Source organism: Balaenoptera acutorostrata, chromosome 1 (genome assembly GCF_949987535.1).
Source record: "Balaenoptera acutorostrata chromosome 1, mBalAcu1.1, whole genome shotgun sequence".
Classification (NCBI taxonomy): domain Eukaryota; kingdom Metazoa; phylum Chordata; class Mammalia; order Artiodactyla; family Balaenopteridae; genus Balaenoptera; species Balaenoptera acutorostrata.
The window spans coordinates 122,788,841-122,810,106 of NC_080064.1; the positions used below are offsets into that span (position 1 = coordinate 122,788,841).

General features: G+C 44.4%; 1 protein-coding gene across 1 annotated transcript in view; it reads right to left on the reverse strand.

Moving 5' to 3' along the window:
* RXRG (retinoid X receptor gamma) overlaps positions 1-14,274 on the reverse strand; it is a 43,843-nt gene extending 29,569 nt beyond the window's left edge. Inside the window, exon 1 of the mRNA XM_007191074.2 lies at positions 14,000-14,274. Coding sequence (XP_007191136.1) covers positions 14,000-14,048 — 49 coding nt within the window. The 5' untranslated portion in view covers positions 14,049-14,274. The remainder of the gene's footprint in view (positions 1-13,999) is intronic.
* Between the last annotated feature and the right edge of the window lie 6,992 nt (positions 14,275-21,266).

Below are 21,266 nucleotides of genomic sequence, written 5' to 3' on the forward strand. Positions count from 1 at the left end.
GGATGGGACATGAGAGGATTAAGGGGAGAGGTGGTCAGTAAGCGTGGTTTGCTGGAGAAACCATCCAATTCTCTCCACTTCCTACTGGAGCCCAACACCGCGCCAGGCAGATAGGATGCTGAGGGGAGTAAGTCACGTGCCTGACCTTAGGTGGTTCACTGTTGGTTCAAGGAATATCTCTTGAGTGCCTTCTACATGCAGAGAAGGCACTGCATGTCTTAAGCCTTTCGGAGACCTCAGTAGCACTGAGCGTAGTATTAGGAACAGAATTTAGGGAGGGAGGTGCTCTCTTCACATTCTGGAGGGGAGCGTGGAGCATCAGAGGTATAATTGTGCAGCTATTCTTAAACATAAACGTCCCACTAGAAAAATGTCAACCTGGAGTTGCCCTTGGAGCATCTATTAACTTAGTTAAGGTCTGCTTATGGAGAGAACAGTCACTCCCATGTCTGAGGAGGCTGTGCCCTTCTAGTGATTCTACTTAGGAGTTTCAGTCTATCAGGTGTCTTGTCTCATAAACAGATGAATCCCAATCATGATCTTTTAAGTACCACACCTGAGGTGAACCAAATGCTCTGGGTCCACAGAGAAGTGGTAAAGGGGTTTAAATGAACAAGTGAGACACTTCTTATGTGTCCTGAATAGGCAATTTCCATACATTAACTCATTTTATCCTGATAATAGGCCTGTGAGGATCATCTCAGCCTTTTACAGAGGAGACCACTTAGACTCAGTCTCACCCCCATGCTGCTCCCAGTTCCGGGATGACTTACCCCCACCTTCTTTGTCTAGAAAGTTCTGATTCATCTTTCAAGGTTTAACTCAAGTATCACCTCCTCCAGGAAGTCTTCCCTGGTATTCCTACTCTGGTTTAATGCCCTTTTCTGTTTTGTAAGTAACAGCTTGTGTATTTCCTTGTATTTTTCACTAAATTGAGAGGGGAAAAAAGGGTCTGTTTATGTATCCTCACCACTGGCACTGTACCAGCATTAGCTGGAAGTAAGCGGCAGAGCCTAGATTCAAACTGTCAATCTGAAGCCCGTGGTCTCTCCTGTGTGCTCTGTCAAGGATAGCAGAGATGATTCGGAGAGCCATCATATCACAAAGTACAAGATGACTCAATTATGAAATGATCTCATGCTGAAAGTTCATCTGAAGGAGAGAGAAGAGGGCACCTTCCAAGAACTCAAGACAGAAAAAACAAAAATCTTCCCAGATGGTCACTGATTAGAAAGAACGATTTTAGACTCTTCTGAGGCGCTGGAAGTCTGTGACATTTAAAGAAGCCAATGTACACCTTGAGCCTGTAACTAAGATAACATGTGACAGGTGAGTTAGGAGCCAGCCTGAATTGATGGGCAAGGAGCCGTGAACTTGGCTGGGATGACAGCTGTCCTTCCCCACAGCCAGGCCATCTGAGGGAAACCGACTTTCCCTTCCAGCGTCGGCTTTCCAAAAATGGACCAAAGGGCCCTGCATATTCTGTTTTAATTGGATCTCAGAGACTACGCCTTTCATTTCTATATCTCCAAGGTAAAGCCCAGTGCCTGACACCAGGCTCAGAGCTATGGGACAGACAGGAACAAGATTTTCCTTCACACATTCATCAACCTGAGAGTTCCCAAGGTATGGAAACTGCAACACCAGTGGTAAGGGACATTTTAGCTGGTATTTTAAGCGGTATATAGGCAAACTTTTTGAAAATATTAATAGTTTTATATTCATTTTCACTGTCTCCTATTTACAGCAAGTGACTCTGCTTCCATTTTTTATATAAAATGATGTTCCTCAAAATTGCTATTTAAGTTTTCAAAAGAAAAGTAAATTGACCTCAGAACACTTCTAAGTACAAGAACACATGTTCAATATCATGAAAATAGTATGCAAAGGTATGATGTTTAAGAAACATGAACTGTGCAAAAATATAAAAATATGGACTTGGGGAAATTCACAACTTGTTTCCAGAATAAAATGGTATGTGAGAGAGATTTGAAATTTAAAAGTACATTGTTTTTATTATAATTAATAATAATATAAATTAAGACAATCAGAATATGCCTTGACTACTCAGTTATGACAATAGTACATTGCTGAGATAGAATGAAACACAGTTAAAGTTTGATTTACAATGGCCTTTAAAATGTGGTTTGTTTCTGTTGAGTCAATGACCCAGAAGAGATGGGCTACTTTATAACCGTATTTTTTTAAGTAAAATTCCAAAAGACAAATACATCTTACACAAATGCATTTTGGTTCTTTGCCTCTCACAGTGACCCAGCGTTTCTTAGAAATAAACAGCCTTGCTTTTAGGAAAGGTGGAAAACAATGCCTATGATGACAAAAGTGTTTCTCAATGGAAAATTAATCCATTCTCCCAAATAGACTCTAAAGCATACCTGTCCATGACATTTTTATCAGCCTCTTTCGCTCTCACTCCTTTTTTTTCATAGCCATGTGGGAATTACAGCTAGCACAAGTTTTCCAGAAACCTGGGTTCTAGTCCAAATCCGAAGTCAAGTTTTTCTCTAATGTCTTTCCCTGGCTCCTCTGCAGAGGCTGGGAGCCCAATTCTCCAGCCTCTGCAGCCCATCAGCCTTGCTCGCTCCCTGACCACACACCCTCTTGACCCCCGTCAGCCCCTCACACCATGCCCACTGTCAGATGCCTGGGAAATACACAAAATCTGTACTCTGCAGAGTTCATTCTCTTAGCATTGCCATGATTTTTATAGAAATTAACTTATCTGATGGGAGAGGACTTTCTCAGGAGCTTCTCTTCTCTCCTGGCGACACACTGAAGAAACACCTTTCGTATTCCCGGGCCTCATTCTCCCCAGTAAGGAGCCAGCACCCAATGGCTTCTGAGATCCCTTCCAATGCTGTTCCATGAACATTGAGGTAGGTAGCATATGGCTCACTGGCATCTAAAAGAAGTGCAGGTGGTGGTCTGGAATGGTCTGAGTCTGGACCACTTGCTGAGGGGCCCCTGTCATCATCAGCTGGACCATGTTAGCCCTTCAGGCTGTTTGGGATTCCAGATTGCACTTTGAGATGCAGATAGTGTCACCAGGAAGCAAAGCTCTTTGGAAATCTGCAGGGTGCATACACTCTATTGATTTCCGAAGCCTGTGTGTGCATTGTATGGGCATTAGGGTTGCAGTCTATGTGAAATACAAGCCTCTGAAGCCCAAAAGTCCTAGGTTGGATTGAGGTTGTACCACTTTCCAGTCATATAAACTTGAGCCAGGAACTGGACCTCTCTCATCCACAGTTTCCTCAGCCATAAATGGAGATATGCATACCTATCTCAGGGGTGCTAAGAGCATCTGAGACGACTGGCCCAGTGGTAGCAGCTGCAATTACTTACCATACTGTAAAAGTGGTGAGGGAGACCTGAGTCTGGCTTGAATACCATTGTAGAAGATTATGTAAGTAAAGGGTTTAACCCAAGCCATGCCAATAGTAAGTGCTCTGTTAAGGATTGTCACTACCATACATTAGTACGTACATACCAGTTGTTTATAATATTAGCCATTCCTCTGAGCCCAGAGTGCCCCATCCATTATCCCAGCCACCCCAACCCTTCCCCTGGGACCCTCCAGATCTCCCCATAATCCATCCCAGCACAAAGATATCCTCCATGCTAACTTCCATTCTGAGTACCTGGTGACCTACTGGCTGTCACATATTTTAAATTTCACCACGATTATCATTGTGGTATCTAGCACTGTGCCTGGAACATGCTAGATGCTCAAAAAATATTTGTTGCCTAATCAATGAATGGAATAGCTGTTTTGGTTAACTAATGTATACAACTATATATAGAGTTCATCAGTAGAAATTATTTGCATAAGAAATCTATGTCCCTGATGTTTACCAAATCCAAAATCTCTGCAATCTCTAGACAACAAATTGCATGTGTGTGTTGAGGGAGTACTTATTGAGAAAGAGAAGCCCAGGTACTTAGAACTACAGAATTCTTACCAAGGCAAGGAAGTTGCTTAGCAACCTTATCCTCAGCCAATAAACGTAAAATGTTAAGCATGAGTCTTTCTAATTGGCTAGACAAGGGAACAAATGGCTTGGCGTTTCCACCCCTTTACTGCTGTACCTGGGTAGAGAATTCACTGTCCCAGCTTCAGGATGGAATGGAAACTTATGATGAATCATTGATAATGGTTAATACCCACCCACAGGGAAGGGGACAGAGGCAAAAACTTGCTATTTCTAAGAGTCAGAACTCTCCATTTGAAGTCAAGGGAACATCACAGGGCCCTACCCCACTCTACTCTCTGTCACGGTGGGCACAATCTGACACCCAATCTGCCTCCTTTTCTCCAATGGAGGAATGTAGTACATAAGCCTAAGAATCATAGACTATTCAGAAACCTGGCCTGTTCTTCCTAATTGAAGGGAAACTTGCTCACACACCCTTTCCCAGCTTGGCTTGTAATACACAGACAGGCTGCAAGAAAGGTAGGCCAGGGTCTGCCGTATGAAGACACTTAATTGACACTTAAATTTTATCTCCTCTACTAAGTAACAACAACAGATAATATTTATTAAGCAATTGCCATGAGCCAGACATGGTTCTGAACACTTTACAGATATTGACTCATTTCATCCCTACAAATCCCTTTGAGGTCACCAACTCTCACCCCTATTGTACAAATGCAAAAACTGGGGGACAGAGAAATTAAATAACTTGCCCAAGAGAAGATGGCTAGTAAATTATACAAGTGGCATTTGATTCTAGGGGAAAAGCAGCAGACCTGGATTTTAATCCCAGCCCCACCATATACTATACTAGCTGTGCAGCTCCTTATAGCAGTTACTCAGGACCACTCTTCCATCAAGCCTCCCTGGGCCCAATTTCTGTCTCCAACTCTGCCCTTCCTAACCCGATTCATGGCCTCTCTCAGGACTTTGACCTGGCACTTTTTTTTTTTTTTTAATTTTTATTGGAGTATAGTTGACTTACAATGTTGTGTTAGTTTCAGGTGTATAGCAAAGTGAATCAGTTGTACATATACATATATCCCCTCTTTTTTAGATTCTTTTCCCATATAGGCCATTACAGAGTATTGAACAGAGTTCCCTGTGCTATACAGTAGGTCCTTATTAGTTATCTATTTTACATATAGTAGTGTGTATATGACCTGGCACTTTCTGACTAGAACACTTCCCATCTGACTCCAGCCTCTCACATCAAACACAAGTTCTGGTTTCCTTCATCAGGGGTCCCAGCTCAGCCCAGCCTTTTCCTCCCTCTTTCTTCCGCAGAAGGGGTACTCAGATGCCAGGGGCTGTCTAATATGCATTTCTTATATTTAAACTGCTGTGGCATTTTCAAAACCCTTTCACATCCACATCAGAGCCGCACGGCCACCCTGAGACCGGATGGGAAGGTATTTTACAGGCACTGAGCTCCACATTTTAACAGATGTGGACACCAAGATATTAGTTCTCGGGGAGTGAGAAGAAGTAGAGGCTGCATCTCTTAACAGGAAGCTTTCTCTGCTACCAGTGTCCTTTCTGGCTTTCTTGATGGGGAAAATGAAGAAACGTGATGGAAGTGGCTAGCGAGCTGTGGGAGAAGAGACACTCCTTCTGACCCCGAGGCTCAGCCCCCTTGGCCTCTCAGCAGGAATAAGAGAACACAGCAGCTGATAGGCTAACACCGCTGTGTGCAGCCCTGGCCAACTGGCCAGCCTTTCTGGGCTCACATAGCGTAGCTCTGCCTGATTCCTGCAGTCCCCAAAGGAGAGCTGGCTGGCTGTTCAGGGCAGGGGCTGGAGGTTGCTTCTCCTCGTGCCTGGAGAAGGGGGAGGGGGAGATTGGCATCCTCCACTCCCCCCTCCATCCCTCCCTTCTCCCTCCACCCCCACCCCCTCCCCTAAAACCTGTAATGATGGAGGGAGTGAAAGGCAGGCAAAGATTGATAATCAGCCTCATTATTACTAGCATTATATATAATTATAGCAAAACCTCACTCATTTGGATCAATTGAGAGAAAAATCAGTCTAAATTCATGACAAGTTGGCAGATTACTTTTAAATTACGATTTTATTACTTCTAAGTAACACACGTGAAGAGTTTGTGCTTCAAGTACCACAAGCTAATGGTTATTAAGTGGGGATTTTATAAAATCTGCTTCAAAAGACTCTTTTGTAATTAACACTCCGTTAATATGCTAATGAGGTTTCTACTATGCTTGCTTTTTAAATTGCTCGAAAACGATGTAACTTAAAGAGGCTCAACACTTCTACAATCTTAGTTGCTTAACAAACCTTTTTTGTTATTTTTTCATCAATGAGCAAATACAAACTAGCTTCTGCCATGATCAATTTAATCACCATTCCAAATTAATTCTGTCATAAATTAATAAGGCCATATTGTTTCAGGGAAGAAAACAGATTTTCAGGACTTGAAGAACCACCTTATTTTATAGAAGAGAAACTAATCCCAGAGAAGTTGCATGACTAGGTCGAGGCCACACAGGACAAAAACACTCGGTCTTCCGCTCCCAGGTCCAAGCTTATTCCATCCACTGCATACCACCTTACATTCATAAAACTCTTTATAATTATCTGCTGTGTATTTCCATATCAATTATCAGTTCCATCAGTCAAAAAATATTTGTTGAGTGCCTACTGTGTGCCAGGCTCCGTGCTAGGCACTACGGATATAGCAGTCCCTTGGAGGCCACTGTCTGTTCCATTCAAGCTTCAAACTGACTCAGAAGAGTTGGAAGGGCAGAAATTATCCCCATTAGGCAGATTAGAAAACTGAGGTTCAGAATGATAAAGTGACATTTTCAAGTGCTCATTGTGAATTATTAGAGACCTAGAATCTGAGTCTAGCATTATTTCTGACAACCTTCCTACATGTAATTAATGGCATTTGGCCTGCAAACCAGCCTTCCCACCCAGGACCAAATTTGCACTTCTCTGGTACAGATGGGTACTGTGCCATCCCTAACACATTCGAGGCACCAGGGGGTACTGGAGCAGGGTCTCCACCAACCAGGACAGGCTGTCTGTCCCTTTAAACAAGTTCCATGCACTGATACACCACGTACCAGCCCATCCACCGAGACAAATGCCAGGAAGCGCTCCAGGCATTTGCTGAAGGTGCCCCCCTCTCACCCCTTGTTCCTGAAGTCCTTGAACACCAATTCTGCCCACACGCAGCTCTTGAATCCATGACTTCAATCCCTTTCTCTGTCTATATAGGCTTCTTGTACATATATGCTCTCCCTAGCCTCTCAATATGGACTGTCTTCTAAAGACTGCAGTTGTCTTAAAATACAGCAAACCATATCCCTAGTGCAATGTTACCATTGGGTAATGGACATGGTATCATTTGTTCTCAGGTTCCAGGTACCTAAATTCCTTGAAACTATTCACTTAACCTCAGCCCCAAGAAACGTTTCCAGGAATAATTCATCTCTAACTGTTCTGCTGACTTCGGATCTTGTAACTGGTTTATATACTCCTTCAGGGCAGAGAATGGGTCTTAGTTCTCGGTGTCCCGCACAACTCTTGCACAAGCCAGACGCTGAGCCAAGGTGTGCTAAATGAATGATTGACAGGCATTCCCGGAGCAGTCTGGATATACTTTCCCTCCTGAAGATCTCTAACCTTTGCTCTGCTCCCCATGTCACTGGGGCTGAGAAAGCATAGGTACCATGAGCCCCAAGCCTTCCAAGAGACTGCTTCCTCATGACACTAGTGACCAGCCGAAGGAGGGACAGAAGAGATGCTGAGTCACAGAAATGAAACCCAGGCAACCAGCCTAGAAGAAACAGGCTAACGTATTTATTAAGCACTTTCTTTGCCGCTCCTCTTTTTGTAAATGCTTTTTTAATCAAAGATCACAAGCTTTTCCATTTTTTAAGTTCAAATGCTGAATTCTGAAATCTCATCAGGAATTTGAGTTTGGTCTTGAACCTAGAAACTCTTGCTCTCTCCCTCACCCCTTTCTCTGTTACAGTATCTGATAAAGGGAGCCAAGGGCCCCAGGTTATGCAAATTGAAATTGAGGAAACTCAGGGGGGACATGACTCATTAAGGACACTGGACTGGGGCGAAGGTATCCTGAAGATTATAGGGATGGGAGGTCCCAGGTCACTGCTCTGTTTCTGCCAGATCTCATGAGTGTCTGCCCTGGAATAACTCATTAAAATGCAATTTTCTGTAACTGGCACAGAATCGATGTCTTCTTTACTTCATTTTGTCAGCCTCTCCTACTGCACAGTCTGACACTTTAAGAACAGGCATACCTCCTCTAAGAAAAACCTACCTACAAAATTTTCGCTGAACTTAACTACCGTAGTCTCCAACTTTTCTGAAGTAGGAAAGAGAAACGAACTTTTCTTGTGTGTTTACAATTATCCAGGCTTTATTTTATTGAATCCCTACACTGTGGAAAGTTAACCCTGACCCTGTGTAGTTGGAAGCACTGTTATTTTACCAACGTGTTGGGGGAGGGCTCTCTGTGGCTTAGCCTCCCTCTACCCCTCTTTCTGCCACCCCAGGTGGCCCCCGAGGGGGCTCAGGGGAACCCAGTTTGAAGACCATAAACAGCCACAGGTCCTGGGCAAGCCCCACCTGCTTTCCCAAGTGTCCTCATCTGTAACTGAGGGGTCAGAATGGGTGAGAAGCAAGTCCTTCTTCTAGCTTTAAAGATTCAGCTCTTGCAGGGAAGGGAAGGGGTGCAGGGGAGTTATTTAGAGGGAGTGTTGTTAATCACGCTAACAGGGGGACAATCAGAAACGGTAATAAAACTTCTCTGGAATGATGCCCTAGGGGTTGGCAAACATACTCAACAGGGTACATCCCTGTGCATTAGCTTATACGTTTGACCACAGCTGCTTCCTCATCACAACAGAAGATCTGAGCAGTTGTGGAAGAGACTATAGCCGGCCAAGACTAAAATGTTTACTGTCTGGCCCTGTAGAGAAGTTTGCCAACCTCCGCCCTAGAATACAAAATCAAGCTCCGTGTATTAAGATCAAGTGAGGTTCACCTGGAAATTTTTTTGACCTTTGTCTTATTAGCACCTTTGAGGGCTCAGTCCCCTGCCCCCCACCCCTGTCATTTTATTCATTTGCTGCAAGTATGCATATTCAAGAAAAAGCATTATGATCCCTAAATAAGTTGTGAAGAGCACAGAGTAAGAACTGAATATGTTAATTGTTGTTCTTATACATAATTCACCCATTTGGGGTGGATCTGGGACTCCACACACCCGCCCCCTCCACCTCCTCTCCACCCTTCCCACCCCCTCTGCCTTCCCCAGCAAGCTGCAAGCGGTATGCACAGTGTAGGGTTAAGCACAACACTCCTGACGTCTGCCTGGATTTGGATCCTGGGTCCACTCCTCACCAGCTGGGTGATCTTGGGCAGGTTTACCAACTTCCTTGTGGCTCGACATTTCTGTCAGTAAAAATGGGGACAGGGATAACAACGGTCCCTTACCTCCTAGGGTCCTTGAGGATATTAAATGAGATGGTGCATGTAATGCCCTTGGAAGAGGGCTTGGCACAAGGAAGGTGTCTAATAAACGTCAGCTATTATTTTCACTCTTTTGAGAAAATCACCGAACCAAGAGCTGGGTCAATCTCATGAAAGCCACCCAAACCCAGGCATTCTAGAACATTCACTTCTTAGATTCCCTGGGCCTCTGTGTTTTCTACTTTCAAATAAGAGGAGAAAATAGCAGCTTCCTCTGGGAGCCCCTGGCATCCCAGCCACCCAACTCTGGTGGCTAAATTCTCTGCAGATACAGAAGCTACATAATGAAGGGAAGGAAGAGGTGGAGAATTTTGATTACTCTTTGCATAATTTCTTCCCCCAGTTGCTATTCAGCTCTCTATCTCTTGGTAAGATTGTAAATGTTTCAGAAAATAGTTTATACTGAATATGTTCTTTCCTAAATCTCGTAAACAGTTATTCCTTCCTACATAAACCCTAACCACTTACATCCATGGTAGGTCCCTATTAGCCACCCACACATTTGTTGGAGGGGAAAAATATGTTCTGGCGTGCGCACACACACATACCCTCCTCCCACATCCTCATATTGCCCTCCATACACACACACACACACACACAGACATACACACACGCACCTCCAACTCAACCCCTCCTCTATGGCTATTCTTAGGTGAGAAGGGGAGTATTCTACACAAATGGTCAGAGTCTGTAGGGCAGGACTCTTACAAATCAGTAGGCCCCCAGAAGAAGGCAGCAGTTAATTGTCCAGAGGCCACCATTGCTCCTGAGTGACTGCTATCCTATCCTGCGCTTTATTCCTCAATGCCAGGCTACTGTGTCTGCAACCATTGGGCAGTGTCGTGGCTGGCTTAGGGCTCTTCACCCCCTCAAGGCGGGCGCTGCTGCCTTAGCTTCCTGCAGCAAGTCTGTGGCCCACAGAAGCCGTGAGAGGCAACTCAGCAACGTCCTGGACTCTGGAGCCAGACTCCCTGGGTTCAAAACCTTGGCAGTGCCATTTTCCAGCTATGGGACCTTAAAAGAAGTTACTGTACCTTGCAATGCCTCAGTTTCCTCGCTGATAAAAGGAATGTGATAATATTGGTAATAGTACCTACTCACTGGGTTGTCATGAGGATTAAATAAGATAATGCTAGTGAAGTGTTTACAATGGTAGCTGGCACTTAGTAAGCGCTACTGCGTGCTTGTTAAATGAAACAAGAGAAGCCCCCTCTCCCCTGATCTCCTTCTCACCCTGAGGATTACCGCACAATTGGACGGGGAGATTACAGGCTTTGTTTTGCCGTCTTCTTAGAGGCAGCAACTGTCTCATGCAGGCAAACAAATCTCTTACTGGGCAGCTGGCAAAGCCAGGACTTGGCAGAAAAGGAGAAGAAAAGGGCTCTCACCTCATCACATGGCAGGGCCCAGAGCTGGGAGAGTGGGCACGCTGGTAGGGCTGCTGCAACCCAACTACTCCCCACTCTGTGGCCACTTTGACCAGTGTCTTGTTCACGGATGGGGGGAAGGCCTGATATCTGGTAAGCACAGCCCAGAGGCAAATCTCAGGTGTTGTTTCCCAAGGGTGACATTGCTTCCCTAGAGAGCCTCACAAATCCCAGCAGCCCTCTGTGGTTCCGTTTGCTAATATGGAAAAGGGCAGGGGTTATGCACTAAATCATTTAATATGTGCAGCACAACTTGCTGCGTTTGGGCAAAGGTGGTGAGAGGCTGCAGGCAATGTCTGCTCCCATCCTCAGGTTTCCCCAGTGCCTGCGGGTGGGTCCTCCTCCTTCCTTCCCTCCCTCCCTCACTGCTGCAAGTTCTCATGAAGACCTCCGTTTTCAAGGGGTCCCTGTCCTTTGCTCAGTGCTTCTGCCTCCTAGCTGGCGAAAGCAAACAAAATGGAAAACATCAGCAGAACTATACAAAATAACTGTTCTCCTCCCTCAGGAATGGGTAGGAAAAGAAGCATTAGGGGGAGATGTCTCAACAGCCTAGATGATCCTTTCTCCCCCACCCCTCATGTTATATCAGCCTACTTCTTCCATGGTCCAGCCAGTTGTGTTTCCTTTTATCTGAAACCTAATTACACTAAATACCAGAGCTCTCACAATTATGAAAATTTAAACCAGCAACGTCTGTGGGCCTTCATGGATTTAATTTTATTTCCCCAGATTCCTAATTCATTATTCTACAGTAATGTCTGATTTTTAGATTAATTCACATGTTAGTACTTGAACAAAACGAAGGGGATGAAAATATTAACTTTTACTAAATACCACATATACAGACAACACTCTAGAGCTGCTTTTTCAAGCATTTGCATGTTTAATGCTCACAACCATGATCTGAGGATGGGATGTCAAACTCCGTTTTAGAGATGAGGCTTAGAGAGGTTCAGTAACTTGCCTAAGGTCACACAGCTAGTAAGTGAAAACCTAGAAACCAAACTCAGTTCCCTCTCTCTCTCTTCTCTCTCTCTGTGTGTGTTTGTGTGTGTGTGTCTTTCATGCTCTTTTCACTCTATCAGATTGAAGGAGCACTATCAGAAGTTTGACTCAGGGGTTTTTCCAGAAGGGCTCTCCCCCTCAACTCCACAGAACCTTAAACTATTCCTGCCTTTCTTGAGGCCTCAGTTTACACATCTATAATATAAGAGGGCTAAGATGCCCTTTGAGGTCCCTTAGGAGGCTACCGTCCCAAGATTCCAGCCAGCAGCCCCCAGCGAATTCTGGACTAGATCTTCTTTCTCCAGACTTTCTCTCCCTACGTCTGTCCACCTTCAATCCTTTTATTCACCCCAACTGTCGCAGAGGGTCTCCTTGGCAGTCATGAAGCCATAACCTCACAGACCTCAGGGGTCCCAAGAATCTCATGGATAAGCATGTTCTTCAGACAACTGAACTCAGAGGGAAAAAGAAAAAGTACTTCTCGGCTGTGAATGGGACCAAGATGGGAGCTGAAAAGGCTTTTCACACCCAGGACCCAACTGTAAACTGGAGATCAGATGTCCAGGTCACAGCTTTGGCCACCACTCTCACCGGGTCATGTCACAATACTGGCCCCAAGAACTTCAGCATTACCGCCTCCAGGATGTGTGTCCATGGCCCCCCACCCGCTGTGTCCAAGTGGCAACCTCCTGCTGCAACAGATAGGGCACATGCCATGCAGTATTACAATGTGTCTGGGTAATAACAAGCTTGCCCAGTCCAAATAGTAGAGACTACATCTCATGCACATCTGTATTACCAGCGCCTAACTCCATGCTTGGCCCACAAAACCACCCAATGTACCCCAAATGAATCAGCAAACCCCCTGGCTTAATGACTCCAGGACAGGGACCCCATCCACTGGCCATGTCCCATCACACCTTATAGAGGGGACTGCCCAGAGGGGGTAGGCAAGCTTTGCCCCCAAGCCTTCAGATGAATGGCCTATCTGTCCCCACAGGAGGTGGGGAGAGCAGGGACTTTTCAGTTCTCAAGACCTGACGAGAATTTCTGCTTTGTCTTGCCTGCCAGCATCCGCGGGGCAAAAGCTCTCCCCTTTGGCTCCCAAGAACCCGAACTATATGCCACCAGATGCCAAGTGAGAGGCCAGTTGGTCAGCTGTTGGTTCCTTGTATCCAAAGCTGGGCGGCTGTGCTGCTTCTGTCACTGAATGGAAGGAGCCTTGGGACCAAAGTGCTTGGGTGTGAAGGCAGCCCCTGGGAAGTGCCGCCCAGCTGCGCTGCCTGGCTTGGCAACTTGGAGCTCCAGCTCGCCTGTTTTCTGCTATGAGAACCTGGACCACCCACCCCCTCCACCAACTCCCAGATTCCGACCGATGGCAGCGACCCTGGAAATGGAATTGGGGGCAGCAGCAGGGGAGGGGACAAGAGGCTATTAGCAAATCAAAAGGGGAGAAAACAGAGGAAGGAAAACAGGGTGGCAAATTAAAGTGCTGTGTTTTCTTTTTTAAAAAATCCAATTCTAAGGAAATCTGCTTTTAAATAAAATAATCAGTCCCTTGTTATGAAGTATCCCAGGGACCCTTAATATAGGCAAAACCTTTTTAGTCACATTTTTTTTTTTCCGCATGGCAAGTTGGATAATAGGTACCTCCTAGTAATTTCCCCTACCTTTTCCAGTCTTCACACCCACGCAAACACACTGGGTTAAAACAATGCACTTAGTCTACCTTTGTCTCAGACATATTCCCAAGCAAGTGGGTTGAGGCTCTCCTTAGAATATCCCCGTATCCTCCCATCTGTTCACTCATTCTGATGTGCAAACAGATCTTCACCTACGGACCATTCTCTCCCCCTCTCTCGCTCCCTCCCTCTCCCGGTCCCTGTCCCTCTCTCATGCACACACACACACACTCACACGGAAACACACTGTATATGCCTGTAAACATATATGCTCTCCTAATTCAATCCTAATCCAGTTATCCGGATCTCCCCATCTCCGCTCCGTCTCTCCAGACGGTCCCCACGGTGAAGCCATGTGAAATACTCACCTCCAAAGCCTGTGGGAAACTTCATGAAGTGAGAATAATTTCCATACATGTTGACTCTTCAGTTCATAGTCCTCCCGGGCGCGTCTGCTCAATCGCTCGGCCTCTCCCGGCTCCCGAGCGCAGCCGGGCTCCCTTCAACTTGGGCTAGCAAGAGTGGTCATCGCTTCCTACCAGCCCGGGCAGCTCGGGCTGGGCCAGCCCTCTGGGATTAGTCAGGAATCTGCCTCTCGATCTGAGAGTCCACATCGTGCGTTGAGCCGGCGGTGGCGGCAGCAGCTGGTGCCTGTCAGTAATCACGCATAATGCCGCCGCCGCTGCCGCCACTGCCACACTGCCACCGCCGCGCTGCCGCTGGAGATCCTGTTGCTAGTTTGATTAAGTCGGGGCTGGGCTGCTGCGTGCGACTCTTGCACCTCCCGGCTGGTCCCCAGAGGTCCCCACCGGTGGTGGCACAATCTATTATCTGGGAAGCCAATCGATGTGTGACCGCCCCAGAGTAGGTCAGGACAGAGGAGGGGGAAGTGGCCGGGCGGGGGGAGTAGGGGGGGTGGTGGTGGGACTCTTTAGGTGCCTTTTCTTTACTTGCAGCCCCCAAAATCAATGGGGTTTTATTAAAATGTATTTTCTCACTGCGGCTTCTATCTATCCAATGCACTTGGTGTTTGATCTGGGAAAGGCAGTGGGGATAGGGGCCAAGAGAGAACAGAGCCCTTTCATAAACCCGAGATCGGCCAAGTGTGAGAGGCCATCCCCAGCTTTGGAAAACTAAACCAGAGTGGCCCTTAGATCTGGGGTGGGCCCCTCCTGTTCTGGTGGCCGGAAGTGTTTGTCTGAGCTCTAAAGGTAGAAGCTTGACAAGGGCAGTTAGAAGCCAGAGCTCGCTGACACAGAAAACATACAGGTAGGGAAGACAAATGGGGTGGTCCTTCTCTGACATTTCACTGGAGGGATGCATTTACCTTACATACCACTGTCATCAGGCCACCTGTTCAAAAAGCACCATTGAGTCCTCAGTGGCACAGAGACTCTTGGGTGCAACCACCCCACACATGAAAAAGCCTAAGCATCCCTTTGATGTTTGGATCTACTATACAGTTTTCCTGACAAGCCACTGCTCCACCTATACTTGAATACCTCCAATAATGGGGAGCTCACTGCCATTTCATTCTATTCCATTTCTGGACAGCTCTTACCATGAGAAAGTTTTTTATTAAGCTGAAATCTGTCTCCTCCCTGCCGCTTCTGCCCACAGGTTCTAGGCTACTCCCTGGACCCACACAGAGAAACCTGTGGGGCCTTTCACAGTAGGATCTTCTGCAAAGTCAGAGATAAATCTCCCAAGCCCATAGTCTACCTTCTCTGGGCATTCTGGCCTCTTTTATTCATTCCACATATCACCAACTGTTCAAGTCTATTCACAACCTATCCTTTTTCTATAAATATACTTCAATTTACAGAGATTCCCTTATGGTAGGGAAGGGGGTAGGCCAGACTTGGATACAATACTCCAGATATGGTCCAAATCTTCTTATGGTGTATGTATTGACAGGGCAATGGGAGTGCTATCAGCACACCCTCCAGGGGTCAGAGTCATGGACTGTGCTCTGAGAGGCTGAAACAAAGATGAGAGGTTTTCTCCTGATGCAGCATGGCTCATAGTCAGAGAGGCAGTCAAATCAGGGCCCCATGGGGAAAAAAACCCCAAGATTCACATGCTAGGAGAACCCAGAACAAAAACTGAGAATAAAGGGCAAGAGGCAGGAACAAAGTCAGGATGACAATGGGGGAAGAGGCCAAGATGGACGTCAGAGCAAAAGCAGGTCAGGAAGGAGGAAGAAAGATCAGGCCGTCACTGTGAAAAGTCTTGGTGACTGGAGCTCCCCTGGCTAGTCACTGGTCTCATAGCATCAGCTGAGAACCAGCGTGGACGTGACCAGTGCAAAATACACACAGAATGTCATTTGCTTCCTTGCATTAGCTTCTGGGCAGCCCCACATGCTTATTCATGTTGGAATTGATAAATCCCACACCCCAAGTTGTATTCTCTTTTATGCATATTCTCCACCACATTCTTGGGCAATTGGTTTGGGAGTCAACACGCAATATCTTCCTATATTCCTCTGAAATGAAAATATTTAGAGTCATTCATCATCCCAGATTTTTTGAGATCCTGCTTCTTTTGTCCAGTGTATTTTTTATTCCTCTCCCCATATCATGACTTCTGAAGATCTGATGAACTGCTTTCCATATTTTATCCAACTTGTGGGTAAAAATGTTGAAAAGGACATAGCAAGGACGTCTTATAGCGTACCACCAGAAAGTCCATCCATTCGTACCAGTGACACTTTGTTCTCCTACTTTCTAGTTTTATGTCCTGGAGAGGGTGTACCTAAAGAGAGAGCACCAACTCAGAAGCCAGCCTTGCTGGCAAATCCCAGGTCCATTGCTTATAACCTTGCGATATTGGCAAGTTACTGAATCTCCCTGAACCTCTGTTACCACATAGGTTTGTTGTGAGGATTAAATAAGCTAATACATATTAATCACTTAGAATGTGCCAGATACATAGTAAATGTTCAATATGTGTGAGCTATTTTGATGATGATGATGATGATATAACTTAAAGCAAGTTGATTTACCTCTTGTTTCCTTTTTCTCATTTTTAAAAGGATGGAGTGGGTTAGATGAGTTCTAAAATCCCCTTCACCTTTAAAATTCACTGTAAATTATAACATATACACACTACTATACATAAAATAGATAACCAAAAAGGACCTACTGTGTAGCACAGGGAACTATACTCAATATCTTGTAATAACCTATAATAGAAAAGAATCTAAAAAAGAATAAATGTATATATGTGTATTTATATGTATACATATATACACGTATATATACATATATATATATATAACTGACTTACTTAACTGTACACCTGAACCTAACAGAAAATTGTAGATCAACTATACTTCAATAAAAGAATAATAAATCAAAAAAATTAAAAGAAATAAAGTGGAAAAATATTCAGTGCAAATTAATCCACCACCCATCCTGTAATTGCCCATTTTCTCCAGAGTGGTATCTGAAACAAGTGTCTTACTGAAGTACAAACTAAATTTTCTATGGTACTCCTGTCAGAGGAGAAAATGAGTTGCTCCAACACAATTGGCTTTTTGGTGAACCAGTGCTGGCAAGGGTTCTTCCAAGCACTCAAAAACCATCCTTTAGAAAGCTCTCTGTAGAGCCTTGTCCAAGGTCCAGGTCAAGATGACCTGTTGGCAGTTTGTGGTGAACTCTGCTTTTTTCCCCTTGTGCTAAATTGGGTGTACTGTCTACTTATTTTCCTCACAGAATAAAGACCAAATTCCTTAGCCTGGAATGGAAAGGCTTCACCATCGCATCTCATCCTATCTTTTGAGCCCTACAGAGGAAAGTGCTCTGGGAGAGTAATGGGAGGCATTCCCCCCACCCCCACCCCGCTGTCCAGCTGTGTGCCCTTGGGCAAGCTCATTTACCCTCTGGGGGAAACACCCATACCCCCGACCTCACTGAGGTTTCTGCATTTGGTTTTTGTTTTGTGGATCAAATGTGATGAGAATTGTGCATACGTTTTGGTTTGGTTTGGGGTTATGTCTGTTTGTTTGTTTCATATTATAAAGTTCTATACAAGCAAGGAAGTAATATTTTCTTGCTTTTCTTTCTTCCCTTTCTCCAATGGTCCCTTCTGCTCTTGCTAATTTGCTCATTCACTGTGGGAGCACAATATGTTCATTCCAACTTCTGGTTCGTTGTTCATGCCCGTTTACCTTCTCCCAACTGTTTCCCCACATAAAATTTTCTCACATAAACGTTAGAACACACAATAGATGCTCAATAAATAGTTTTGCATTAAAAAATGCTTGATATGATTAGACCCAAAATATCCCAGCCTGCTGTCCCTGTGGGATACCTTCCATATGGTTTAACATTCCATAACAAGCCATAAAGTACTAAGCCTAAAGTACAAAAAATACGAATGTGGCTTTTCTTTCTAATCCACATTTTTTGCTTGGCACCACTGTGCCTTGTTTAAGACCATTGTTGATATAACAACTTTATCCTAACTTAAGCCCTTCCCAGACAACCCTGTGTCTCAGTCCCTCCAGTGTCTCCAGCTGGTCCTCAATTTTCATTAGGATGTAAAATTAAAAACCAAATACTCAGTATCCATAGTGGGAATTGGCTAATTCATTCATGAGAATCCTGAGCTTACTTCTTGTCAAGGCTAATTATTTATTCCCCTTAAATGATACATTCTGCTTTTATGAAAGCCATTAGTGCCTTTGAGTAAATGTAAAGGGCATGTGTTTTCACTAGTATGTTCAACACAGACTCAACATAATATCTCATAGTCACTCTGGTAATGAAAGGATATAGCTTTACCACTGGTCTTAACTATTTTTTTTTTTTTTTTACTTTTGACCAATGGTGATAGAAAATAATTTTTGCAGTAAACATGAATGAAAAACTGAAGTCACTTATTTGCGAATTGCCAATAGACATTAGATATACAATTTAGACGCAAATATCTCCACACCGATGCTATGGATTAATATTTTTATATTCGTGCAGTACTTTACCTACATGACAGTGTATTAAGTTCAAGTGTATTTCCCAATATTGAAGATAAATAGGGCAGGCTGTATTATCACAATTTTATAAGTGAGGAATTTGAGACCAAGTCTGTGACCGCAGAGAAGGAAAAATAGCTACTCTAACAAATTGCATTTTGGATGTGGTCTCACAGTTAGGTAGTGGCAGAAATGAGTATAAAAACCAAGCCCCCAACTCTGACTCCTAGCCAATGTATCTTGCACCAGACCATGATCCTTCTCTTATTAATGACATATGTCTGTTTTATGTGTGCGTATATGTAAGGGGGGTTTCTATTTATATTGTTTTTTCTCTTTGCTGTCACTCATTCATTCACTTAACATTTAGCCAACACTTCTCGAGACCTTTTTGCCTGCCAGTTACTGGGGATACACTAAGGGACAAGATAGATAAAGTCCCTGACCTCATGGAGCTTATGCAGTCGGATGGAAGAGATGGATATCAAACAAATGGCCACAGACATAAATATATCATAATAACCCGTGTTAAGTACAAGGAAGGAAAATAATTGGATGAGATGAGAGACTATAGAAGGGGAATCTAATTTCATTTGAAAGGCCAGGGCAGACTTCTTTGAGAAAATGACAGTTATACTCACATCTGAAGGATGAGTAGGATTCAGCCGAGGGGAGAAAAGAGAAGTTGGGGGGAAAGTGTACCAGACAGAGGGAACAGAGGATCTAAGAGCCCTGAGGAGGAAGTGAGCTTAGTGCATTCAAGAAGTTGAGGAATACACTGACATTAAATATCTAAGCCATAGTTGACCTCAACAGAAGAAGATTCTTTAAAAAAAAAAAAAAAAAGAAGTTGAGGAATAAAAATATTCAGGTCTCCCCTTTAGAAGAGTTCCATGGTTCCACTGTGTCACCCGCAATTCGATGTCAACTGTGTACTGCTGAGAACCTTCCTTCCTGGCTTTGTCTCTCCTTCACACGCTGGTCAAATTCAGATGACTTGTCATTTTCCCATGGCACCTCCCCAGTAATCCATCTTCGTTCTGCTCCTCTGCTCAGAATAGCCTTCCCCTCTTTCTTCTCTCTGTCCAAATAACACCCATTCCCCAAGGCCATTCTCATGAGGCCTTTCATGTGGCTCTCTGCTTGAACCACTCTCTCTCCTAGACTCCCGTAGTCTATGGTTGAGACCACTCTTGTGTCACTCGACATTATTATTAACTCCTTGTGTTATTATAATCATGAATGCAACTGAAAACCCTGTCTTACTAGACAGCAGAGCTTAAATGACTGTCAACTTGGTCTGAGTCATTTTTGTAGCCCCAGCTGTCTTTACAAGAGAGTCTAACACATAATAGAAATCTGGTAAATGCATGATTAGCAAATGACTAAGTTCATTGATTAGGCTGAGATCTCCTGATGTCAACTCCAGGGCACTGGACAAGAGGAGACGGGTGTTCCTAAGTCCCAACAGTCTTTACAGCCCAAATTTCATTTCCATGAGCTCTTTTTTTCTGGAATCACAGACTCACATGAGCACAGGCTCCATACTGGCATTAGTACAGTACCTCAGTCTTGGTGACTGAGATCCCCTGAGGACAGAAATGAAGTACCTAATTCAGAAAGAGTGCTGATTAGCTTTAAATTAGAACTGTCTCAGTTATCATAAAAAATTGGGACATTTCCATAATGTGTCCAAAAGCATGTGCTATATCTACAAGGTGTCATCCATGGCTTTGCAACCAGTCACATTTGTATTGTAGCTAATTGCTCCAGTCACTGGCAAAACCAGCTGACTGAGTTAAGTGTGCCTTAAGGAAGGGATTTCCAAACTTGTCTGTGCATTAGAATCAGCCAGGAAGCTTAAAAAATTACAGATACTTTTGTCTACCTCCAGGATTATTCACTTGGTCTGGGGCTGTGGTCTGTGTTTTGGAACCATTCAAAGAATCCCAGGAGATTCTAACACGCAGATGAGTTTGGGAACTATTGACTTAAGGAAGGAGAAGTTTTCCACAACAAGAGGCTAAGAAGGACCCATCAGCAGAAAATGAGAAAGCACTTCCCAAGATAGTTCCAAGGAACCAATAAGATCCACTTTGCCCATCTGCTAGTATATCCAACTGGGGCTTATGAACCCAAGAAGCTCTTGCTTAGCGGGAGATCTGGTGGCTGAGGCCATCTGCTGCATAGACTTGCATATACTGACTTGAGGTTTGCTGGCACTGTGTTCTCAGCATGACATGCTCACATCCCACCCCGTCTGCTGTCAAAATCTTACTCGTTAAAGACACTATCTAAAGGCCGTTTCCTCTGTCAATCTTCCTTTACAAATAGTACTTCCACTGCTTTCCCAAAAAAACTTGCTTAAATATTTATTACAGCACTAGTTGAATTTCCCTTTGTATCATAACTAGTTGTTAAACTGGAATCTTCTTCCTCAGTATAGGGAGACCCTCTTATTCATCTTAATGTTATCAAAGAATCTAGCATTTTGCTTTGTACACATTAAGGGCTCAATAAATGCTTATTGAATGGATGCTGAGATTGCAACTATGAACAGAACAGGCTTTGTCTCTGCTCTCATGGAGCTATGAGCCGAGAGTTTAAGGGTAACTTATAACGACCCTTAACTCCAAACTAAATAACATTGTCATAAA